This window comes from Rhineura floridana, chromosome 3 (assembly GCF_030035675.1).
Source record: "Rhineura floridana isolate rRhiFlo1 chromosome 3, rRhiFlo1.hap2, whole genome shotgun sequence".
NCBI lineage: Eukaryota > Metazoa > Chordata > Lepidosauria > Squamata > Rhineuridae > Rhineura > Rhineura floridana.
The window spans coordinates 21,389,166-21,416,160 of NC_084482.1; the positions used below are offsets into that span (position 1 = coordinate 21,389,166).

The 26,995-nt window shown below is 42.5% G+C and overlaps 1 protein-coding gene across 1 annotated transcript in view; it reads right to left on the minus strand.

The window, feature by feature from the left end:
* The window catches only part of LOC133379508 (keratin, type II cytoskeletal cochleal-like), a 29,292-nt gene extending 2,772 nt beyond the window's left edge, over positions 1–26,520 (minus strand). The window contains exons 1-8 of the mRNA XM_061614918.1: positions 25,645–26,520; positions 23,429–23,637; positions 14,186–14,246; positions 12,751–12,846; positions 9,222–9,386; positions 7,619–7,744; positions 4,738–4,958; positions 3,262–3,296 (exon numbers count right to left, since the gene is read on the minus strand). Of these exons, the coding sequence (XP_061470902.1) occupies positions 3,262–3,296; positions 4,738–4,958; positions 7,619–7,744; positions 9,222–9,386; positions 12,751–12,846; positions 14,186–14,246; positions 23,429–23,637; positions 25,645–26,070 (1,339 nt within the window). The 5' untranslated portion in view covers positions 26,071–26,520. The remainder of the gene's footprint in view (positions 1–3,261; positions 3,297–4,737; positions 4,959–7,618; positions 7,745–9,221; positions 9,387–12,750; positions 12,847–14,185; positions 14,247–23,428; positions 23,638–25,644) is intronic.
* Between the last annotated feature and the right edge of the window lie 475 nt (positions 26,521–26,995).

Genomic DNA, 26,995 nt, shown 5'->3' on the forward strand with positions numbered 1-26,995 from the left:
TTTGTAACTATAGCTACCAATCCTGAGCCCTTGAGTGAGAACAGGATAGAAACTAAATAAACCTTATCCTAGAGTTTGAACACACATGAGAAGGCCTATATGTGTGGCCAAATTCAGTGTTTGCATCACTGGCTGAATAAAAAAGTAGCCCCTGAGAACTTCCTGATGGTAAGCCTGTTCTACTGTCAAAAGTCTCAGAAGTGCTGGACCTTCATTGGTCACCTAGCAGGGATGCTGTACTAGTCTGTTTCTCTCATCAGCAGGGGATTGGGCGAGATGACCTTTGAGATCACTTCCAACTCTGCAATTCTAATATAGAAATTGGCTATCCTTGTCATAGGCAAAAAACCCTTGCAGTTTAAGAACGTACCTATAGCCAAGAGATATTTCTAGCAAACTTTAAAAAGCAGGGAAATTGGGCAGCTATACTGAATGTACCAGGGGAGCAAGAGATCTGACCTCCACTCTGAGATAGTATGCTACCCTACAAATTTGTCAAAATGCAAACACAATTTGGGTTGGACTTTCACAGTCCAATTCACTTGCTGTGTAGTTTGGAAGAATTTGGTAACATGGACTTCTGAGCATATGGTGAGTGGTGGCAACACTTGCAATCAGCCCAAATAATAGAAACAAGACATGGCTGTGCTGATCTTCATTTAGCAGGGAGGAAGCAACAATACTAAGATAGCTGATGTACTTCAGATATTCACTTTAAATATGTTTGCAATTTTAGTGAAGTTTTATTTTCCTTTGCTTCTGTTTCTGTGAATATGTGAAGTACAGCAACATTTCACATAATTTACACTAAAAAAACTCCAAAAACAATTGTGGAATAATGGTACTGACTCTTCTGCAGAATAATCTCCAGTGGACATGAGGAGTGTCTTAGTTCGTAAAGATTAAACAATAGGAAGTGAAATATACTCTAGCAAATTTCTAGGTTTGCTCTATGTTTTTAATTGACCATGCCCATCCTTCCTTAAATGGAGTGGTTTAAGCATAGCAGGCTGAACACATGCATCTTGGGCAGGCCAAGTTTTTTTTTCCCAGCAGCTAGAGTCATTGCTTAAGTAGCAACATATTGTAATCAGTCTGATTTTACATCAAACTGCAGTTTCAGGTTCAACTGTTTAATGCACCCTAAATAGAAATAGAATATAATCTCTAGTTTGAAACACAAAGGGCTATCTTCACCATCATATGGAAATAATAAATATACATTTGACACAGAGTTCTAAGAGGAATAATGAGTGAAATATAATTTTCTAGGTTAGATTCTCTGTACAAATGGTAGTAACACAGGAAAGAAGCAAAGTAAGAAGAACACAAACATACCAAAAATGTAATTCTCCATCACTGGAGATGCAGTCCTGATTACAGTTGTTGCTACCACTCACCATATGCTCAGAGGTACATGTTACCAAATTCTTCCAAGCTATACAGGAAGTAGATTAGACTGTGAAAGACCAACCCACTTTTTTTTTGCATTTTTACAAATTTGTAGGACAGTACAATATCTCAGGTAGGAGGTCTCCGCTCCCCTGGTGCATTCACTACAGCCACCCAATTTCCCTGCTTTAAAAATTTGATAGAAATATCTGTTGGCTATAGGTACATTCTTAAACTGCAAGTCTTTTTTGCTTATAAGTGAATTTCTCTGCTTTTTAATCTGGGCATAAGAAATGGGATCCTGTGCATGTTTGCTGAGAATGGATAGATCATTTGCATGCTTATTGAGTTCAGTGAGATTTACTCCCATGCAATCATGCTTAGAAAAGGTGAAACTGACCATAAAGGAGGAGGAAAAGGAGGAGGAAAAGGGGGAGGGAGGTATGGAGGGGGGAGGGAGACTTGGAGTGGAGAGGAGGAGGGGAAGAGAAAGGGAGGGAGAGGGAGGGGAGAGGGAAGGAGTAGGAAGAGAGGGGAGAAGAGGAGAGGGAGGGTAGGGCAGGGAGGGGAAAGAGGGTAGGAGGGAGGGAGAGGAGGGGAGAGGGAGGGCACATTTGATCATTTGCATGCTTACTGAGTCCAATGGGATTTACTCCTATGCAATCATGCTAAGGAAAGGTGAAACATGTGAGGGAGGGGCAGGGAGGGGCAGGGAGGGGCAGGAGGAGGAGACGAAGGGGCAGGAGGAGAAGAGGAAGGGTATGGATAGGGAGGAAGGTTGAGGGTAGAGGGGGTAGAGGTAGGGAGGGGAGGAGACTAGGTGGGTAGACACCAGGCAGAGGGAAAGCTCCTTTCCTTTCCAAAAGGAAAACATTGTAAACAGTATCATTATTTTTCAGGGTTTTCACCAACTTTTTATTCTACGGCAGACACATGTAGTCTCCCACCCAAATTTAAACCAAGGCTGACCCTGACCATATCCATATCCAGACATTTATTCCACTTTAAACAGTCATGGCTACCCTCAAAGAATCCTGGGAAATGTAATTTGTGAAGGGTGCTGAGAGTTGTTTAGGAGACCGTTATTTCCCTCACAGAGCTCCAATTCCCAGACTTCACTGGGAAGAGGGGCTGAGTGTTAAACCACTCTGGCCATTGGAGCTCTATCAGGAGAATAGGAATCTCCTGATTAGCCAAGCCAAGCAGCTGTGAGGTTTTTAGAACATTGACAGTTGATTTTTACTGAGTAAGCCTGCACTTATTATTGACTCCAATGTTAATTTTCTTAAATTAATTAAAAATCAGCCATGCCTTTTTAAAAAATTTAATCTGGGGAAATTGAGGGTCAGAGTATGGAGCAAGGTCAGTAACAGGATTACAAATACTCTGTGAACATGGCTGATTTTTAATTGATTTCAACAAATTATGAGACCACTGACAGAAAAAAGTCCAACACGAGTCTGGATTTTTTTTACTCATTTTGGACTTTAAACTGATTATTCTCTGTAAGTGTTTTGTGTATCGCCATTAAAACTTGGGTTGTGAAGCAAGCATTTCTCAATTCAGCATTATAAGTTTTGTAAGGTTTTGTTTTGAAATGAGCTTATGGGAAGCAACAGAATGGCATGGGGGTTATTTTCAATTTAACATGGCAGAATGCAAAAAAATCCATGCTGGCTATAGCATACAGCCATTCTTGTGGCTGTATAATATATGATCTCACTACAAGCAGTAGACTTTATCTTTTGTCCATACCCTAAGTGGTGCTTAGTGGGCTGTGTTTGTCAGGTTTTGATGTACTGTGAAAATTTGTGGTAGTAGAAAGGGAGCCAAAGAGGGGTGGGGGTGGGATGAAAAAAGCAAACTTACTCATGCTCACAGAACCAGCTCCATCACCAGCCAGCCTATTGAGAAAATAAATAAAGAGATCTGGTTAGTTCTTATTTTTCTAATGCTGCCCAGAGGATTATAGCTGTTGATGACAGAAAGGGAACACAGAAGAAATTGTTGCCAATCCAATAAACACTTACCTGGGAGTAAGTCCCATTGAACCCAATGGAGTTTACTTCAGAGAAGACATGGATTGCAGTTATACTCAGAGTAGATCCAATGAAATTAATAGACCAAAATTAGTCATGTTAGTTCATTTCAACAGGTCTACTCCAAGCAGGTCCAACATTGGGTACAACCCCTGGGCTGGGAACCACAAACTTCCAGAAGTTTTTTTTAAGGGTGGAGGGCTCAAGAAAGTCAGGCTATAATGAACCCTGAGCTACTTTTTGTATACATTTTTACATCTGCTTATTTAATGAGTAAATAATAAAGTTGTGAATTTGTCACATTCAATATTGTTGAAATTAGTTTGTCACAATCAATACATACACAATTAATAACAAAGAATGAAAACTAAAAACTAATAACTGATCAAAGTAAAAATATTAATAGCATAACAAATTTTAATAGCTCAGAACATCAGTTGGCCTTGACTACAACAGCAGCCTTTTTTGCCTGCAGCCGGTCCTATCTTTCGTGGTCCATGCAAAGTGCTTGTTTCTTAAGAGGAAAAGAGCCAGCATTCAAGCCCTTATAAAAGCCCTGCCATCTGCCGCCCTGCTCTTTAATTGTATGTGTGTAAAGAAAAGCAACAGCAGGGAGGGGAAAAGCATTGTCCATGCACAGAGGCACTGTTATTTATAATTTATGAGTTGTATCCAAGGCTAGTTCCACTCAGAGTAACTTAGGCCCATTGATTTCAGTGGGTCTATTCTGAGTAGAACTAGGATTGGATACAACTCTCTATATTTCCTTAAATAAGGGAGTAGGGCCAGATATGGGAGGGGATGGTGACAAATGGGTGTGGTTAAAGGAGGAGAGTGGAGCCACAAGGCCAGAACTGCTAATGCCTGCTGGAGCTTCCACCCCCCTGCTTACACTGCTGCCAATTGGCAATGTGTGAACTGCATAAGCACAGTGTGTAAAGGCCTGTCCTGATTCGAGAAATCTCAGCCGCATGAGACTCAGCCATATAAGTTTTTATAGACTAATTGATCATTGGTATGAATTTGCAAATAGGTAAAAAAAATAGTTCTGAAGCAAGAAGCAGGCAGCATCTTAAAAGAGGCAATGTGAGACATCAAGGACAAATGTTCCCCTTAACACAGTTCTCACCATCTGCAATGTTTTAAGAGTACTTGTTTAAAAAACAATTATCCATCTTAAAAATCTGCTGCTTGGGAGCACCTCTTTAGTCAATTATATTTAAAATAAACAATCAAGCTAACGAGTCAATGGATGAAACACTGCAGACCAAATCAAGATGACCAGAGCACTGCATCTGACACTCACCGGCTCTCCTCCCCTTCCAGCAGCTTCCTGTAGGTGGCGATCTCAATATCCAGGGCCAGCTTGACGTTCATCAACTCCTGGTACTCTCGTAGCTGGCGGGCCATCTCTTGCTTGGCTTTGTTGAGAGCAGCCTCCAGCTCATCTAGTTTTCCCTTGGCATCTTTGACAGCCAGCTCCCCACGTTCCTCTGCCTCGGCAATGGCCACTTCCAACTTGGCACGCTGGAAAAAACCAAGACATAAAGCTTGTCCAGAGGTTCTGTCTCTCCATCTCTCTATCCTGAGAGGTGGGGGGGGGACAGCTGAGTGACACACGTGGCTCAGTCCCTGGCACCTCCAGGTAAAAGGGTCAGGAACCAGGTAATGAGAAAGACCCCTGCCAGAGACCGTGGACAGCCGCTGCCAGTGGGGTACACGGCCACATAAACATCTCCATAAAAAGAGGAAAAAGGAGGGCACAGAATGGCATTAAAATTTGTACAGATGCAAATTTAGAATTACTTATTGTATTCTAAATTGAAATACAATCCATCTCTCCAGTGGGGAAAACTGTGACCAGGTGACCTGTGTGTGCCTGCTCAACCTCCTGTCCAGGTGCTAACTAGCTGTTGATGGGCAATTTCAAGGCCCCATCACCCCCTGCTCAGGGTTCTTTATCTTTAAGCTGGACTTGGAACAGGCAGTTCTTCAAACAGAGAACTGTCCTCTGCAGGGGTGTAGTCATCCAGGGTTGTGGGGGGTCGTAGACCTGGTACTTTTTTGGGAGCAGGGTCCCAGCCAGATCCCTACGTATGGCCAATCAGCATGAAAAGGGAGTGTGTTAGCCACTGAAAAGGCTTCTTGTCCTTTCGTACTAATTGGAGCCAATCAGAGTGAAAGGAGGGGAGCCAGCCACTGAGAAGACTTTTCTCAGTAGCTAACACACAGCCTTCTCTTTCATGCTGACTGGCTCCTAGGGTCGTCTGTTGTGGGGTGTACACTTGCAAGATGACTGGGAGAGCAAGGGAGACGAGGGAAACTGGAAAAGGGGGCATGACTGTGAGGGGGTGTGGCATGACTATCATGAAAGGACCCTGCAGTTTTGAATTTTCCACTACACTACTGGTCCTCTATGATGTAGGACATACAGCCACTCTAAATGTCAGGCAGAATAGACAGCACTGGCCTAGAAGGACCTAAGGTCTGACAATATACTGCGGCTTCTTATATTGCACTTTGTCCATGCTGCAATAGCTGCTTACTACCAGATTGCTGATCATATGAGGCAAAGAGGACTAGCCGTTTGCCACTGGTGCCCGTCATTTATTTCTTGCGCTCCCAGTGCTCTGTTATTGGTACTAGACTCTCCTGTAATGCAATGCAAGTCTGCAATGCAAATATCAAGGAGGAAGGGTGTGTTGTTGAACATCTGGGCTTCAAAACTTCCATTCATTATTCAGATGTGAGTTTCCCGGGGTCACACTGTTTGCTTCGGTGTGGATGTTTGCTGAAACCACCCTGCCCTAAAGCCAAACAAACACTATGGTGAATGATTCACAATGACTTATCTCCCTGCTTTTGTGCAAGCAAGCTTTCCGGTTAATTCATCATGAAATATCCAGTCCTCACGGGCACTCATCAGCACAATTACTACTACTACTTTTTTTTAATATGCCATTCACTCAACAAATTGCCAAAGCTTGCCAGAGGACAAAGCTTGCCAGAGATGAAAAAGTCTTTGGCCTTAACTGTCATGGAACCAATATTAAGAAGAGTTCTGTGGGATCAGCCCAAAAACCTACCTTCATCTAGCATTCTGTTCTCACAGTGGCCAACCCAATGCCTAAGGGAAACCCACAACTATAAGCCCAAATTATAGTTCCTAAGGGTCAAAACAAACATAATGCAAGAGACTGGTGATCAGATCTCTTGACTTTGTAACTGTTTATTTTAAAACAGCTGCAGGAAGCATCCATTTCTTCAAGGAGTGGAAGAAAGGGGTGTTTAATCCCCCTCCCATTTTCCCAATCTAAATAATTCCTCCCAAAATTGCCAATAGTCCCACCAAAATATCCATACTGCAGGCATGACACATATTGCATGGAAGGAGGAACTCAACTGAAAGCAGGCAGAGCTGGCAAATGGTGATAGCTCATCAGTTCCATCTTCTTCTGTCCAGGAGGGATGAACAAATCTTTCAATCTCAGTTCCTCATTTTTCCAAACTTAAATTCAGTTCTCCACATTTTTACACCAGTTTGTAATATATTTTTTTTTTAAGTCTTCATGAAAATTCATCAGCATTTTTGTGGAAATTTACCCTAATACACAGATTTTTGTAGGCACTTTTGGCTAATATATCCGTTTCCTCAAGGATTTCCCCCTAATATAATGTACATTTGTATATTATTTTCACTGATACATGCATATTAACACATGCTAGAGAATATGCATTTTTGTACACACTATTTAGCTCAAGAACTACACTGAAAAATTTGGAGAAGTGTGAATTTTTTGAAGGATGACTGTGTTTCAGTTCACTTACTGTTTCATGAAGTGCGAGCTAGGGAAGTTTACTTTAAAACCAAACTGAATTTCTTCTCCCATCCTTACTCCCCAGCCAGGTTTGGAACAGAATCCCAGTCTGCGTTTCTTGGGAGCATATTGTCATACCATGTAATGATGGACAGTTGCGTGGCTTTCAAAAAGATTCCATAAATCGATGCCGGTAAATTCACACAACAGCAGATAGCAATTTGGCATTCGGCTGCAGCGCAAAGTCACGAGAGGCGTGGGGGAGTGGGGCCTGTCTGGTCTGTGCATGGGCCTCCCCATCATTCCTTTAAGCCAGCACCTGCTTTGCAGCATAGAAAACACCATGATGGGCTCCTTCCTGTCACTCACCTGATTTTTCACATTATCAATCTCAGCCTGCAGCCTCTGGATTGTGCGGTTAATCTCAGCAATCTCATTCTTTGTGCTCCGCAGGTCATCTCCATGCTTCCCAGCGCTGACTTGCAGGGCCTCATACTGAGATTAACACAGGAGAAAGATGCTGTTTAAGGTGCGTGGGGGATTTATTGCAGCAAAACAACCTCTTTTCCTCACCTTGGGCTTTTGTTTCTGGTGGCAGGGCCACTCAGTATATATCGCTTGCACCATGGAGGAGGTAGTATACTGGTGGAAAGAGGAAGATGAGTACAGAAGAAGGCATTGCAAAAATAACCCCACCCTGCCCGCAAACGTTCATTTATTCACCTTCTCTTTGCTTATCTGTGTGAAGCATGCTGAGCGCTTTATCTAAGAGGCATCATCACAGAACAAAGCAAAGTAGAAGAGCGAGAGGAACAATTGGTTAAACTGATGATGATGTCACAATGGGTAGATCAAAGAGCTTGGAGCTATACATTTCCATTATGGGAGTTCTGAGGGCAGTGAAAGGTAGGTATAATCATAATGTCATACGGAAAGCGGGATTGGACCAAGAGGAAGGAGGTGTGAAACTTGGAGGGAGAAGTATCAATAATTGAAGATATGCAGATGATACCCTACTACTCGCAGAAACCAGTAATGATTTGAAACAAATGCTGATGAAAGTTAAAGAGGAAAGCACAAAAGCAGGACTACAGCTGAACGTCAAGAAGACTAAAGTAATGACAACAGAAGATTTATGTAACTTTAAAGTTGACAATGAGGACATTGAACTTGTCAAGGATTATCACTACCTCAGCACAGTCATTAACCAAAATGGAGACAATAGTCAAGAAATCAGAAGAAGGCTAGGACTGGGGAGGGCAGCTATGAGAGAACTAGAAAAGGTCCTCAAATGCAAAGACACCAAAGTCAGGATCATTCAGACCATGGTATTCCCGATCTCTATGTATGGATGTGAAAATTGGACAGTGAAAAAAGTGGATAAGAGAAAAAACAACTCATTTGAAACGTGGTGTTGGAGGAGAGCTTTGCGAATACCATGGACTGCAAAAAAGACAAATAATAGGGTGTTTGAACAAATTAAACCAGAACTATCTCTGACCATCATCTCTAGGAGCCAAAATGATGAAACTGAGGTTGTCATACTTTGGACACAGTGAGAAGACATGGTTCACTAGAAAAGACAATAATGCTGTAGAAAAAGGCCAAACAAGAGATGGATTGATTCCATAAAGGAAGCCACAGACCTGAACATACAAGATCTGAACAGGATAGTTCACAACAGATGCTATTGGGGGTCGCTGATTCATAGGGTCGCCATAAGTCATGACCGACTTGAAGGCACATAACAAAATAATCATCATGGGGGAGGTGGAGTGGGGGTATCCTTCATGGGTAACACAACTCCTCAACAAAAGCAACTACCTAGAATTAGGGAATGTAAAAGTCTGAAATGTCACAGACATCTTATTAGTCAAGACCGTAACTGGTGACCAGTTCATTATGGAAAGATACTATCAGTATCGCCAACCCTTTATTTCCTTATGAGTTCATTGTTGCCACAGTCGCTCACCTTGCTTTGATACCAACTTTCCGCTTCAATCCTGCTCTTATTGGCAATCTCCTCATATTGAGCTTTGACTTCAGCAATGATGCTGTCCAAGTCCAGGTTTCGGTTATTGTCCATTTGAAGGACCACAGAAGTATCGGAGACCTGGTTCTGCAGCTCACTCAGTTCCTGGAAAATTTAAGAGATATGCATTTGCTGTCTATTAGCCAGTGTGCTATAGTGGTTAAGGTGTTGGACTATGATCTCGGAGACCAGGATTCGAATCCACACACAGCCATGAAGCTCACTGGATGACCTTGGGCCAGTCACTGCCTCTCAGCCTCAGAGGAAGGCAATGGTAAACCACCTCTGAATACCGCTTCCCATGAAAACCCTATTCATAGGGTCACCATAAGTCGGGATCGACTTGAAGGCAGTCCATTTCCATTTTTTTCATCCTTCTTAACATCTTGTCTTTCCTTCAGATCAGGAACTAGTAGGATTTATAACATTTCGGGATACAGAGAGGAGCAAGATGGCCTTAGCTCCTGATGCCAAGTTTCCTGACCCAGCCAAGTACCAATTTAATCTCCTATATCAGCAGTGGGTGGGTGGAATACTAAGAGGAAGTTTTGGGGTCTCAGCATATCAGCTGATTAAAATGGCCACTGGAATTCACTTTTAGAACTGATATGCAGGATTAGTAGGCTGAAAGCACCAGAATCTCTCTAAACCAGCCTTCCTCAACCAGATGTCTTGGACTGCAGCTTCCATCAACCGCAGTCAGCAGAGCTGATGGGAGTTGTAATCCAAAACAGCTGGAGGGCACCAGGCTGGGGAAGGCTGTTCTAAACTCTCCAAAATAGTGTGTGATGCTGAGGCTCAAACAATGCATGGAATTAATCATATGTAGTTTTGTATCCTGTCCCCAACTCTCTCTCTCTTTCATTTTATCTAATGCCAGATGCAACCTCCATTGGAGACTGGTTGGGGGGGGGGATAACTTGATCCTTCCTTCTCTACTAGTTTTGTACTTCCAAATCTGCCACTGCCCCTGTACTCTGGAAGGCCCTTCATTCTGCCATACATGAAGTACATCCCTCAGCTTCTTCAGATATTTTGTCAAGATATATCTTTTTGCACAGTCTCTCCTTGAACCACAAGATTGGACCTGGCCATTACGGAATTTCTGTTTTTATAATCCTGCTTTACAGGTTTTTTTATATTTTTATCTTTGTTTTTATTATATTGTTTTATTGTTTATGTGGTCTATGAATGTATACTGCTTAGGGCAGTGATCCCCAAAATCCCCCCCCCATGGACCATTTGAAAGTTGCGGAGGGTCTTAGTGGACCATTTCATCATTTTTCTGCCTGTTGTGGTAATCCATAGAATTCAAATTGTAAATACAATAAAACACAATATAAGAAATAAAATAAGCAAGCAAATACAATTAAAGGCATTATTTAATGTGATGGATGTACCGTTTCCCATCTTCAACCACAAACCCACAGACCACCTGAATAAAGCTCATGGACCACTGGTGGGCTGTGGACCACAGTTTGGGAACTCCTGGCTTTTTAAAAATCAAACCATTCAGAAATACTTTTAAAGAAATAAATCATCTCCCCCCTGCATGTTGCATTTGGTCCCTTGGGAGAAATGCCATGCCAGCTGAACCTGATTGGAATTAAAGTCCAGCAACATCTGGAAGGCCACAGGCTTCCCATCCCTGCCTTAAAGAATATGGGACATCAACAGCCTCATCTCCTGCATCTTTTTACAAGCCCTCATCCACTGCTTATGGACTAAAAAATTGGGAAGGTAGAGATGGTCATCATCTCTACCTTCATTATTATTTTATTTATTTATTTATTAAATGTATATATTATATAAATAAATTTATTTTTTAATTTATTTGCCCATGACTATACAACGATGCCTATTTGCCTTAACGTTTCCTTGCCCAAGCATCAGTGCTTTTTTCAAGGCTTTTGTGGGAAAGACAGCCTCCAATCTGTAGATAGACCTTTGGTTCAAATGGGTGTGGGAATGCACTTCATGGGGTAAAGCTTTCTCCATGGCCCAAATTATAACTCAAAACATATGCCACAGTGCCAGTTTCATCACACCAACTTGAACTTTTCATCTGGGGCATTTGTGGGGAAATCCATACATACATACACCATGGGGTTATAACATCCAGATCAACCCTTATTGCAGTTTTATCTGCTATGTGATTTACCATGCATATAGTTAAATAATCATGTGGACAAATGTCCCACTGAAACGCAGACATCAGTATCAATGATTAACTGGTCCAGGTTTGGAGGCAATCTTTCCTCCAGTTCCTGCAACGTGGCCAATACTGAGCTCATCCTGCCACAAGAATATCAATATTAACTCATTAAATCAGCAGCCTTTGTAAACTCCTTTTGACTTTTATCTATTGCACACAAGAATCATATGAGACAACAACCGGGTATGCTAATCAAGGGCTTACTGGCTTCACTACCAAACCTAAAGTCAGCCATGAAGGCTTTTGTACATTTTACAGTGCCAAGGCCAAGGATGGCAAATAGCCTGAAGGCTATGAGTCAAAGGGAAGCAAGTGCAACAAAAACGAAATGCAGACAGCTAAAATTATATATCTTCAGTATTTGTTGCTTTCATTACAAAGAATAAGCAATCATCCTTTGCATTCAATGGCTTATATGGGAACTGGATTTTCAAATGAAACTTCTTTAGACGTGACCCATTCTCTTTTGGAGCAAAGTGTTGCTTCTCACCAACGCCTTTCAGTCTTAATCCTCTATATGTCTTTTTATGTAGCTCCATTCAAATGGAACATTAGTCTACCTATCCAAAGGATGGGATTAATCATTGTCTAATATACAATGTGAAATATGGTCCCTGCCACATTGGACTCGAATCTGAATGACCCAAGTCTAAAAGGCAGTTTTCTGCTGAATTAACAACAAGCAAAGCTTCTCGTGAAAATTTCAGTAAGTAAACCCATCCAGTCACCCACCTATAAGCATTTATGGCTGCATATGGCCTTTAAGGGCAGTGATCTTCCATATCATTAATGACTGCAAACATTATTTCATTATGAGAAAAAATCAGTGCCCTCAAAGGCCATAACCTAACACAACCGTTAACCATGTTCTTTTTTTTCTTTAACCAAGGTTAAGGTTACATCTGAATAGTTAAGTTAGTGCACAGCGAAAATACTCCCTCCCACTTTGGGACCTTCATGTGAGACGGGGCCACAGCTCAGTTGTAGAGCACATGTTTTATATGAAAAAGTGTCCAATTCATGGCAACCCCAGACAGGGCTGGGAAGGACCACCAGCTAAAATCCTGGAAAGCTGCAGCACGCTTCCCCAGCCTGGTGCCCTCCAGCTATTCTGGACTACAACTCCTGTCACCCCTGACCATTGGCGAGGCTGGCCGGGGGCTGATGGGAGTCGGAGTCCAACAACATTTGGAGGGCAACATGTTGGGGAAGGTTGTGCTAAAGGGTGGAGATAGCATAGAGACGTTTACTTACAGCTTCATAGAGCGCTCTCAGGAAGTTTATCTCATCCGTCAGTCCATCTACCCTGGCCTCTAGCTCCACCTTATTCATGTAGGAGGCATCAACGTCCTAAAAGCATAACCAGGGAACCAAGTGAGATTTCAATGGTGTGAGAGCTAAGATGAAGAGAAAATGTTTGCTACCTTGTGCAACTAAAGGAGAATTCCACTTCCATGTTCCAAGAGTTATTCACCATCATGATGAAAACCATTGTGCCCTGCTCCTACAATGAACTTGTCCTAGTGCAGGAGTTGCCAACCTTTTGGGGACCATTGGGACATTTGCAAGCCACAGAAACTGCCATAGGCCCCACCCATATCATATTGCAACCAAGCACACACTGCCATCTATTTTTTTGGCTACAGCAGAATGCTTGCTTTTTAAAGCCTAATTTTAGTGGGAGGAGGGGGGCACTGGAGGCACATGTGCACCCATGGTTGCCATGATAGCGCTCTGTTCCCAACATTGCCACTGACCTGTCTGACCTTGGATAAGTCACCTGTCTTTCCTGTGTGTCTTTTATCCTTTTCTGCCCTATCTGTTTGATTTGTAAACAAGGGAAGAGAAAGACCATGTCTGCACAATGGAAAACTTTGCGTGCCCAACCCAAATAATAAGGAAGTGTGTGCAATAGTCAGAGTAATTAATATCATCAGAGGTGCCCAATATGGATAACTTTAAACAATCCTCTGATCTTCCCATCTCCCCCACTCTCTGTAAAAGTGGGTCTAATCTTTATGAAGGTTTTTCTTTCAGAATCTTTACTGAGTTTAGTTCTAGCTCCCACAAAGAGCAGATGGGAGTTGTGATGCAAAAACTGTACCACTTTATGTTGCAGGTGGGGGATTATGTGACTGAAAGCTTACCATGAGGGGAAAAAGTCCCTGTACATAGAAAACTAGCATATCAGGGAGAAAGCAAGTCTAGAACCATTTTCCATGACATCTAATTTTCTATGTCCATGAAGGTTTTTTTTTTTAATATGGACCATCATTCAGCTTTGTGACCCCCTCATCTACAGTCTGCAGTGGCACTGCCCCCAAACAGATTTACCAACTCTTTTGCTGTTTGTGTAGACCAGGCCTCACACTGCATAATTCTGCACTGCAGTTCACACAACTAGCATTCACTCTTAAATGAATTTGTAAATCATCATCGGAATGAAACTTTATAGAAAATTTCGTGCTGGGCAATTTAAAATAACAGTATCAAAATCTAATCTTATCTGTTGCTGACTGACCAAATCTAGCAGAGCCTGATCATATAGTACTTGCAGTAATACTACTTGAAAAATCTTGCAGCACTAGAATCTTGAGCCTGGCAATCAATGCACTCAACCAGCTAGTTGTGGGAGTCAGAATGTGTTTAATTCTCAATGGCAGTATGAATAGAAAACAGTGCTTTTCACCTTCTTGAGCACAACAAAGTCATTTTCTGCCGTTGTGCGCTTGTTGATTTCATCTTCATATCTGTTAGGGAAGGGATATAAAAGCACAGCATTTAGATGTACTTGCAGGTTGGTCATAAAATCCTAGCACATAACCTCCAGAGTGAAATTCTGTTCCCTAGGAAATCAACAGTATTAATATTGTACGGTTGTTCTCCCTTCCCCCCCCCAGCTCTTTTTCAATGCCAATCAATTTTCCCTCATTTTTTTCTGCTTGCAGAAAAATAATCATACCTTGTAAAACAATTCTTCATATCAGATTCCCAAGTGTTGGAAGCTACTAAATAAGATGGGCTACAGATTTTAAATTTTACTGGGATAATCCGATAGCTTCTGGGAAGGCATCCCAAGGATAAAGGGAAACACGAGCCCTCCCTTTTCAGTGTTGGAGATAGAGGTCTAAATTTTGGAGAGGAAGATCCAGTGTTGAATCCGCCACCATGGAAACGGGAAACAACCTGGTCCAACCAACATCAGAACTCTGACGTCTGTAGGGCCAAACGTGAGCTGTGCCAGGGGTGTGTTCTTGTGGGAAGGACCAGGAAACAGCTTGGTTCCAAAGGAGTTGGCCCAAATCTCTCCTGTTAATTTCCCTCCTATTGTTCCCAATGGAATAAAAAAGAAAAAAAAACACTGTGAAATGGACAAAAGTGGAAGAGCGGCCCTCTGATGTCACTTCTACCATGCCAGTGAGAGTCCAAACAGGGTTTAGAATGGGCGGTTAAATCGCCTTTAGATTTCTCCCCCAACCAGTCTTAAGATTGCATTGTTAATCAAATAAATGAATATAAGCTACACACTGATAACCTGCACTATGCAACACGAATATTGTATTCTGATCCAGTTATTGGCATTTGGCTGCCAAGATAACTAAACAAGGCCCCTATTTGCTATGCGCAAAATCTGCCTGTTTGCACATTTTCAGAAACCTTACCAAATAGGAATGCAACATATATCTGTCATTTTCATTTTCAGGAGCGAAGCGTGTATGCTTGTCATTACAGATAAGGGTCCGAAACCAATTCCAATACTTATTGTGGATTCTGAGAGTGGAGAGGGTGGGGGAAAGAGAAAGATAGGTACCATTGCAAATTATTTTGCATAGCTAGGCCAGTTTCACAGCATGGAGAAAGAATGCAAAATAGCCAGCGCCAGATGGAAGAGCAGGCTGATCAGTGCTATTTCAATGGGGAAAGCGTGATGAGTTATAAACACCCTTTATGAAAATTACATACTCTTTCCTGAACTGGTGCAACTTTACAGCGAGGCAAAAGAAATCATGGAAATAGTACTGAGATCTGCAGCAGCCCTAATCCTTACCTCCAGTTTGTGAACAAGAAAGAAAGCTACCCAAAGTACAGACTGACAAACACAACAATGAACACGTATAAAATGGACAATAGCAAATTATTGCTTAGAAGGATCTGAGGATTAGAGCTGATCTTCAAATCTGATAAGAGCCAAGAAAGTGATACTGTTTCAAAGTGGGGAAAAAACACAGTTTCGCTCTCTCTCTCTTTCTCTCCCTTTCTTATGATGAATAGCTGGTTTGGCAACAGCCCCTAAGCATAAATACCAGAGGACTGTAAGGGATCTCAATTTCAATATTTGCTAATACCGCCTGCATACACACCACGCATTTAAAGACACCCCCCGAGTCTTGGGAAATGTAGCTCTGTGAGAGGTAAACTACCATTCCCAGCACCCTTACCAAACTACAGTTCCCATTATTTGTTTCCTCACTTCAATGCTGTTCCGGCTTGCATCCTGGGTGCCTGCCAGTATCCTTTCATGAGGCTATCAGCAGGCCAAACAAACAAGCAACAACAACAACAAAAAAGAGTTCAAAGGGCAGTGCCCAAAGACAGTAAAAGGCAGGGCAGGGCTTCCTCTGTGTTATTTACAGCACTCCTTTTAATGGGCTTTGCCCTTATTCCAGGCATCATGACTTCAAAGTGGTCCTTTATATCAGACAAACACCATCTCTATTGTCTTGCCAACGCTTGTTGAAGACCTTCCTCTTTCAACAAGCCTTCTTCTAAGTGGAGATTGTTATCCCAGTTAGTATCTGTATTGAATTGGTTTGATACATGTAATTGTTGCTGTTGTAGTTAATGGTTTTCTATGCAATTTTTTTAAAAAGAAAGTTTTTATACATGCAATTGTATCAACTGTTTATATATGTGTAATTGTTTTACATATGTTTTTACTGTATTTGTAAATCACTTTGGGATGCCTCATAGGAAGTGATTCATAAATGAAATAAATAAATAAAATTAGTACTTCTGCTTTTTTTTTTTTTGGTGCCATAATAATTTTTCTAAAAATCTGATCCATCATAAATCACAGAAATTGAGAACTGATTTTTAAATTAAAAAAATTAGACTCATATATTGCCCTTCCTCAAAGGAGCTCAGAGTGGGGCTGTTCTCTTTAGCCTCACAACAACTCTGTGCCATTGGTTAGAACATAAGAAGAGCCCTACTGGTTCAGGACAAAGGTCTATCTAGTCCTGCCTCCTGGTCTCACAGTGGTAAACTAGATGTCTATGGGAAACCCACAAGCAGGACGCAAGTGCAACAGCACTCTCCCCACTGAGTGCCCAGCAACTGAATATCATAGTGCCTCTGAAAGTGGACCTAAAACAGCTGTTGTGTCTAGTGTAACTGGAGGCCTCAGGCTCTAGCAAATAGCAATAGTAGATCCCACAAGCTTGAAGTCTGCCCATCCCTGATCTAGGGCACATATTAAGGGTAAGATCCTTTAGAATGGATTCATTAATCCTGAGCAGTTTGAACTCCCCAACACCCACCCACAGCCTTTCAAAGCAAACATAAGTAAATTCTGAATGTTTTAATTATATGTGCTTTTATCTGGAAGCCGCCGCAAGTTCCAGTATTGGAAGGATGGTGGGATATAAATAAAGAATAACTAAGTAAGTAAGTAAATTGGGGGTGGGGGGGAGTGCACAGATATTCCATGTGTGATGGACTAGGACTGGGGGCATGAAGACATGAAGCTCAGTCCTGAGCCAAACACTATCAGTTTAAGCTATTTCCAGAATAAAATAGGCTGCCCTCCTTGGAGGAAGGGCAAGATATTAAAAATGTAACACAATTAATGGGTTGGATTTAGGGATGGAAGGATCTGTTAGTTTCGGCTCTCTCAGTTTCTCATTTTTCTAGTCTCAGATTCTGTTCTCCACATTTCTGCAGCAATTTGCAGCTCATTTGCTTATTTTAAAAAAATCCTCATGAAAATTCTTCAGCATTTTAGTGTGAATTTCTCTTGGAACACATTTTTGTATGACTAGCGTAACTTTTTACAAGCAATTTCTCCTAGTAAAATGCATTTTGTATGCTATAATGCGTTCATTTTATGCATTTCCTCCTCATATATGCATTGTTGTAAACATTGGTTGGAGAAATGCATCACGAAATTTGCATAGCTGCAGATTTCAAAGGATGGCTGTGTGTTTCTGTTTGGAAAGCATGAAATCGCTACATTTGGCTGTGAAATCGCTACATTTGTCTTTAAATGCGAACTGAATTGAATTTCTCCCCCATCCCTAGTTGGATTCTGACTTCATTCCCAGTAGCAGGAGTGCCTAGGGACATTCCACCAGTGAAAGGAAGGGGGAAAGATGACTTTAGAAAGAAAGAAAAATGTATTGCCTCCCATACTGTTCTGGGGGTTGGGGGATCCTCTAGGACAATGTGGGCAATGGTTACAGGAGGAATGAAAAACAAAAGTCGTCTTCCTCCTCTGCCAGCAGCATCCCTGTGCTGGATCAAAAAACTTTTGTGAACTGAAGAAGGCAACAATCTCAATCCAGTGCAATATGTATTTTCTTCTTGGCTCATATCCCACTTCAGTCATGAACTGACTGGGATCTCTGTAAATCTTCAAGAGGATCTACTTCCTCAGCCTTAGCCCTAATTTTCACAAACTCTTGTCTGTTCCTGGACTATACTATTTCAGATTGTAGGTGGGGCTCACATGAACGTTCATCATTCCTTCCCACCCCTGTCCTATAGACAATTAGATTTCAGGAAGAAGAATTCTAGTCAAGCCTTCTCATTGACATACTGAGAGTCCCTGTTCCCCCCCATGCATAGGATTTTTTTTTTCATAGAGAAGCAATTCTTCTTGTAAGCCCTCTCCTGCAGTACAGTCAAGACACAGGCTTACTGCCAAGACCTCAGTTACCTATCTGTAAAACAGGTCTAACAATGGCTGATCTCACAGGCAGTGTGAAAATGAATTTCATACAGATTGTAACCCATGTTACAAATAAATGTACAGCAGAGTTCCTATTTGCAGATGGAGGATCAGAGCTGAGAAGCAGTGATGATCCACTCCCTCAAAGTGAGATCATGAAGGGAAAAGTGGGACTTTCAAGTGGGAGGGCTCAGGTTTTCAGTGTTTTCCAAGCTGCCAAGTCGACCACAACTGTGAACAGCGACCAACACCTCATCCTGCCAGGAAAATACTGTTAGAGTATGAGCACAGCTAAAGTTGTTTCCACACTAAATCTTGAATCATCTTTGATATAAATCAGTTGATGTAAAGCCTCACTGGCGGCAGTGTGCATGCCATTTCTCTTCTGAATTGCCTCCCACATTAACAGCACTTGGATGTGATCTGAGAAGTATGAGACTGTCTTAAAGACGCTTCTCTGACAAAATCTACTCTACAAACCTGTATCAGTTTTATATGATTTTCATTGTCATGACTCTGTCTTCCCTCCCCAAAAGAACTGTAGTTTGGCCCAGGAGCTCTCTCGTTTGTTTATTTATTAAATTTATATCCCACCCTTCCTCCCAGAAGGAAATATTTACGTGCACCCTTCTCACAGGACTATGACTACCAGCGGAGTTCTCTGGGGAAACAGAGTGACTTTTAAACCAGTTTAAATATGCAGTATAGATATGCCCTTGGTGTCACACAGGAAAACTTTGATTGTAAAGCATCGACACCTGTTTAAAAAGGGTAAATAAACTGATTAATGATATAGCAACCCTAACCAAGCCCTACCCAGTGTCACTGTCTCCCATGCTCCCCTCCCCCAGTTATTCCAGCTATGCATAATACGACTGCACCTGGAGAAGAATTACTAGCTATTGACTTTTCTCCTCTATGGGGGACACACCCTGAGGCTTTATCAGTTACTGTTTGCTTTCTGTTCCTGTCTGAGCCGGCTTGCCAACTCATATATTTTTTTAAGCTCTATAGGCGTGGCAGGGTGGGTGAGTGGGGGTTCGGGTGGGGAATTACTCCCCGTCGGACTTTCTCTAGGAGACCAAAGGACTTCTTGTACAAGATCAACTGCCAACCTTTGCTCTGCTCGTCTCCATGGAACTCTTTTTAATAACACCAGGTGTGTTCCTTTGTGAAATGCAGAGCTGTCGATAGATGCAGTGTTTTCATTATTTCCCCCCTTCCTCTTAGCAGTTCTTTGACAAGGGAGGGAAAAGGGGGGGTTACCTTTCACTCACTAGCATTTTGCTCCTTGAATTGACTGCACAAAGGAGGTAATCTCAATGGTACATGGCACAGCTTGCTTTTTTAAAGTGTGTACCATGCATAAAAACAGTATACATAGCAAAAGTGTAACAACTGCAATGTAATGTACCCTGGCTTTAGAGCACTGCATATGTGAAACAACAGGACCTCAGTTCGAGGTCTGTAGAATCAGGGTGGTGTAGTATTGAAGAGTGTTAGACTTCATCTAGGGGGATCTGGATCAAAATCCTCATTCAGTCATGAAGTTGGCTGGGTGACCTTGGTCAGTCACTCTCTCACAACTTAAGACAACCTTGCATGATTGTTGAGGGGGCAAAAAGGGGTGGAGGTGGGATTTTACATATATGCTATAAATAACTGAGAAATCATCTGAGATGGAAGCAGGAGGGGCAAACAACTATCCAGTCCAATTCTGTGCTGTGACTGTGAGGCAAACCCCTGGGATCCATGAGGAGAACCCCTGGGATCCATGACCTCACAGATGACACCTGACCTTCATGATCCAAACCACGAAGGGAGAAAGTGCACCTGCACCAAGAGCTCCAGAACAACCACACAACTGCACAAGGCCCACACCATGCAAAAGAAAGCAAACCATTTCCACTACCGCTACACACATAACAATCTACAGACCGCAACTGTAACAAGAAACTAAATACTCCCCCAGAAATACCTCTTAACTTGACACCACAAACACATTTTTATCAGCACAGTCCTACTGCCTTCCTTGAAGCCACTTAGACAAATATTGAATAAAATCTGACAATCCTTGATTGACTCCTGAAGGTTTCCACAGCTAGTTCCAGGCAACTTGAAAGCTGGCTTTTTAGCAAGAAGCCCTTTGTCTTCTTTCCTTTAAACAACCAATGATCTGTTACACCAGGGACGGGGAGCCTGTGGCCCTTCAGATGTTGAATTACCAACTGGCCACCAGCCCCAGCATTTGTGGCCATTGGCCAAAGATTGGAGCTGTAGTCCAACAACATCTGAAAGGTCACATATTCCCCATTCTTGTCTTCTACAGTTCACATGTTTTCCTCATATTTTATGTTGCAATTGCCAACATTGCTGCATTCCATTCTTAACTAAAATTCAACTAGACTAGGGACTACAATACTTTCCAAGTAAGAGCCATCTCCAACCATCCTCGCTTGAACTTGTATAGATAAAAATAATGGATATGGCGATCAGGAATTCCCATGATCACAACAGTACAAGGGTGTCAAATCTTTTTCAGCTGGAGGGCCACATTCCCTTCTGGGTAGCCGTCCAGGGGCCATATGCCAGTGGTAGATGGGGCCAGAGGCAAAAGTGAGCAGAACAGTGAATGAAAATTTGATCTTTGTACCAACTGCCTAGTTTCTACACTAGGGAAGGGGGAGAAAAACAGTTCAGTTCACATTTAAAGCTGAATTTATCAAATTTGCACTTTCGGAAACAATATGAGAACTGAAACACAGCCATCCTTTGAAATTTGCACTTATCCACATTTTGTGATGTGGTTCTCCAACCAAGCAATGTTTACACAAATGCATATACTGTATTAGGGGAAGTATGCACAAAATGAATAACATACAAAAACACATTATATTTGGATAAAATGATTTCAAAAATGTAGTCAAAACTCCCTACAAAGATGTGTTTATTGGGGGGGGGGAATTGCACTAAAATGCTGGAGAATTTTCATGAAGTACCCCCCCCAAAAAATTGCAAATTGCTGCAGAAATGAAGAGAACCGAAATTAAGATTTAGAAAAGTTAGAAAGTGAGAGAACTGAAATGGAGAGATCATTCCATCCCAGTTCTATGCACTCTCGCACCCCATTCTCTATCCTCCACCCAGATAAGCCAGCAGGATTATCAGAGTTCAAAGACATGTCCCAGCCAACCAAAAACACTTAAGGAGAGTGTGAAGCAAGGGCAGTGAAGGATGTGGCTAGAAATAGAACGTGACCTGGGGAGCATCTCAAAACGCCAAACAGAGAGAGCTGGAGGGCCACATTAGGCTCTGAGGTTCCTCACTTCCACAGTCACACTTTTTACAGCAGCTACCATCACTGGAATTGTACATCTGTCCCCAATTACTTGCTCCACATATTACATTTTCCATTGCAGAGATGTTTGGGATAGCAATGTCATACAGAAAAAGTTTTGTGTGGATTTCCCCCAAGCCCGAGCTTCTTGACTTTTTTCATAAAAAGAATAATCTCGTTACAGTAGAGCCACAAGGAAGCAGTGCTAGAGAACATGCGAGTGGCTCTCCCATACTTCTGTGTACAATGCACCTTTCACACAAAACCTGGAATGATGGAGAAGCAGTCTAGATAGCAAACGTCTGTAGCATATATGTCAGACGGGGACTCCTCCAGATATTGTTGAACTCCAGCTCCCATCAGCTCTGGCCAGCATGGCCTATGGCCAGAGATTATGGAGTCCAGAAATGTCTGAGTTCCCAAACACTGGCTGAAGCACAGCCATTCTGCTTTATATCCACTTGCTATTTTCTTCCATACTGTTAAGTCTCTATTCCTTTAACGTTTATTCTAGATCCTTGCTCTACGTGGACAGTTCCCACACTCTGAGGTCATGCTCTACCACAAAACAGGAAGGACAGGAGCAGGGACAGCAATGGACAATGCCATGTGTGGTTTCCGACCGTAACACTGTAACAACCCTATGATCGAAACATCTTGTCAGCTTTCAGTCTGGGGATTTTCCACTCCATGCAGACACACTTCTGACATCCGTGCAGGCAGGAACAGATATGTTCAGACACTAAATGGGTACCAGATCTTGGATGCACTAAGTCAGTGGTGGGGATCTTGTGGCCCTCCAGATGTTGCCGAACTTCAACTCCAATGAGCCCCAGGCAGCATAACCAATGGTCAGAGATGAGGGGAGTTGGAGTCCAACAACATCTGGAGGGCCATGTGTCTTCAACCCCTGCACTAAGTGAACCTAACTGGGCCCCTGAAAAGTCTCTAAGTAACTGTTGTTACCTGTGTTAGCTTTATTCTACCCTAATCCTCTGGATATTCAATGCAGTTCCTTATGAAGCTGATGCATCTCTTACCTGCACTGGAAGATCCAGCAAGCCATTACACTGAGGCTGCAATTCTACACCCAATTATTTACCTGGGAGTAGGTCCCATTGAACTCAGTGGTTCTTACTTCTGAGCAGACACATATACAGTGATGGTGGGCAGCGTGCAAATAATCTGAGGCTAGTTCTGCACATGCTCTTTTGGCAGTAAATCCTACCAAACTTAATGGGACTTATGGTGGCAGGGTGAAAAAGAGGACAGGGCTCTTGCACCCTTTATAGGTTGTATTAGAAGAGGAAATTTCAACATGCGGAGCTTGTCATGCCAGCTACACTATCTGGAATTCCTTCTTCTGCATTAACCATTAAAAGTGCAGGAATCCTCCTGTGGAACAGACTTTGGAGTACACATGCATAGGCTCTCACGGCACAACTGCAATGCTGTATCTAGTAGTTTAGGAGTCAGCCTCACTGAAATAAATGAGATTTATTAAAAAGAAACATGTGTAGGATTGTAGCCTTCAGTTCTCTGATTTTGAGCACAGTTCCCTTAAAGGAGAACCTGAGATGCCTTGTGAATAGGCCACCTGAACCTGCTCATCTCTGCCAAAAAAAACCCCGTTATGAGTACATTACTTGTTCTTGAAATCCTCAACAAGATCCTGCATGTTCTTCAGCTCTCCCTCCAAGCGTCCCTTGTCATTCAGAAGGCCATCTAGCTGCCTCCGCAGGTTGTTGATGTAAGTCTCAAAGAAGGGTGCAATGTTGCTCCGTGTGGTCTTCTGCTCCTGCAGGAGGCTCCATTTGGTCTCCAGCATCTTGTTTTGCTGCTCAAGGAATCGGACCTGGGGGAAAAAAAGCCCCCACGGACAAATTTCAAAAGTCTGTCATTCTTGCAGCATGACTTGAAGTGCCATAAAAACAGGATAAAATTATGAACCCGCATGGCCCTCAGCTCGTAGATGTAGATGGTAGATGGAAGGGAACAAATCCTCCGAGGAATGTTAGATAGCAGAGGGTGGGACAGGACAGAGATTCACTAATAATTTGCAGTGGAGGAAAAGCTAAAACTATGCTAAGTGCTCAGCTTTTGATATTGTGGCCATTGTTTGCATTTATCAGGTGGGTAAATCCCAGACGCAAAGCTAAGTGTGAACAACCGAAGGTTGGATTCAGGTTAGGGCCGGGCAAAATTTTTGACTCAGTTTGTCTTTCAAGCCAAATCTGTCCAATTCTCACTTTCCAAAACAATATGAGAACTGAAACACACCTATCCTTCAAAATTCACACTTATTCGGATTTTGCTATGCAGTTCTCCCACCAGTGTTTACAAAAATGCATATACTAGGGGAAAGTGTGCATAAAAATGAATATACGGAAAATAACATGCAAAAATGTATTATATGACAAGAAATGGCTTACAAAAAAGTTTACATTAGTCAAATCTGCCTAAAAATGTCTTCTTTAGGAAAAAATTGCACTAAAATGCTAGAGAACTTTCATGAGGATTTTAAAAAAAGAAATCACAAATTGCTGCAGAAATATGGAGAACTTAATTTAAGATTGAACAAATGGAAACTGAAAGAATGGAAACTGACAAATCTTTCCATCCCTAATTCAGGTACATGTTTTGCAAAACTTTCAGACTTCTGGTATTTATTTTGATCCACATCAAGATTGCATATAGTATCTTTTAGTGCATTGTCCCCTCACAACAACCTCATGAGGTAGGTTATCGTGGGAAGGATAGTGACACAGCAAAGGCCCTCTCATGAGCACTGTGGGTGGTCAGAGATTCCACCCACCTCCTGCCCCAGGACTCACATGCTTAAACCAAAAGCCCATTCACTGCATCACACTGGGAAGGGTGGAGGACATGAAAACATAAGCGTTACTTGGGCTTACCATGTGTGCATGAATGTAATATTTCACAGGAGGTTAGCTTGGACTAACTGTCAAACTCAACAAACCCCCTCTGGGGTAAGTAACACAAACCATATCACAGTGCGCTGTCAGAGTTACTGGTAACGAAGGCTCATAGCAGGGTAACAGATAAGATACTCAAAGGCATCTGAGAGACCGAAAAAAGTAGTCCAGGAGATGGAAGCAAGCGTAATAAAACTTTTATATAAATATATATATAAATAATAGCATATACCGCCCCCTTGGGCTTGCAACCTACCCTCTTTTATCTTAAAAAGTGCCATGCACATTAATGGAGCTCTAATTAATTAATTAATTAGTAAAACAGGTGCAACTGCAGATTCATTAATTTAAAAACCAGCCACTTTGGCTACACAATGGGCCAAAGAAAGAAAGAAAATATTATAGAACCTATCTAATCCCTCAATTCCTTTGGTTTCAGATGTGGGTTCAGAAAACTGAACTTGGAAGCTACACCATACAAAAGCGCACTGTAGTTTGGATCCCTTCCATCCCCTTTCCCAATGTGCGATGTGCTGGCCACCATCTTCACAACATGAGGGAATGAAGTGAGGCACTCCATATCTGGTAGGCAACAGATAGTCTACAGACAGAGGCAAGGCCAGCATGTTGAAGGTATGACACCCACACATCCCATTATTAGTTAATAAAGAAGGTCACCAAGAACAATGGCCAAGCCACATCGGCCACTGTGTTCCAAGTCTAGGCCTATAACAACGAAGGCCAGCCGCTGCCTCAAAGAAAACATATGAAATGTTTGTTGGAGCCGCTGGCTCTTTTCTATCTAACAATGAAATATCACAGTTCTAAGAGAAGCACAGCTGTAACCCACTGACTGAGGCCTACAGAGAAACTCCTGTTGACTGTTGTGATGTTAGAGAAGGATCAGGATAAACCACACATCTCACCTTATCAATGAAGGATGCAAATTTGTTGTTGAGGGTCTTGATCTGTTCCTTCTCTTCCTTGCGTACCTTCTGGATGGTGGGGTCGATTTCCAGATTGAGGGGGCTCAAGAGGCTCTGGTTGATGGTGACCTCTTGAATGCCTGGCGATGGAAGCCCACCGCCAAACCCTCCACCATACCTGCCAGCGCCAAGGCCACCGCCATATCCATATGAAGACTGGACACTGAAAGAGCTGCCTCCACCACCCGGGGCAATCCTCCTGTTGCCAGAGCCCAAATTGTAGAGACTGGAGCTGCCAAAGCCACCCGGCCTCCTAAAGCTGCTGCCCCCTCCGACTCCACGAGACGACGAGACGGAGCTGACTCTGACCTGGTTGAAGCCACTGGGCCCAGCTGCTGAGCGAGAGCTGTAACCAAACTGTGACATGGCTCTTCAAGCAGGGCTTTTATTATTTGCAGGGGGGGAGAATATAGATGGGAAGCAAGAGTAAGTGAGGCTCAGTGGAGTTAAAGAGAGAAGAGTTCCTCTGAACCTTCAGAGTAGCACTTCCTCTCCTTTTATCCGTTAGAAAGAGCTTGGGGGCAGAGCAGGGATCGTTTTACTGCCTGGACTGGGTGTGTCTGGCAGCCGTCCCACCACTGCCTTCAACCTGCTGAGTGCAGAGCGGAGAAGCAACACAACCAGATAAAGAAATGCTACCACCTCCACTCCCTGCACCTTGCACTTTTCTCTTCCCCTTCCTCTGTTGCTGTGCAGAGAGACAGAGAGAGAGAGAGGCTCACTTGGTGTATTCTCCCTTTCCCTCCTTTATTTCTCCATGTTTAGATAGGAGTCAGGGAAAGGGGCCACAGTCATCACACACTTTTCAGCCTCCTGCAGCAAGCAAAAAGATTTTTTTTTAAAGGGGGAGGGGGAAACTACAACAAAAGATCAATAAAATGATCATGGGGGTGGGAGCTGTGTTGAGTTGTGTGTCATTAGGATCGTTCTCATTCCTTACAAATTATGTGCTATTTTTCTGAGGCTTTTTAAAATTCTTATTAAGAAGATTAATGTATCTTGTAGAGTTCACAGGGGGGTTACTAGCCATTCCATGCACAATTACCAGGAAGCAAGAGCCAGCATACACACTAAAGCAGAAGAAGGAAGCAGTGAGGTGGTGGAATTCTGGAACATACCATTCTGGAAAGTAAGGGGATTGTCTTTCTGAATGCTTCCTCCCGTTCAAAACAAAACAAACCACTCTACAGGTAGAAAATTAGCACATCTAGGAGACATTTTCTGGCTCTGCCATCTCCTGCTATATTAGTTTTCTACTCACAAGCAGACTATGGCTGCATACACATCATAC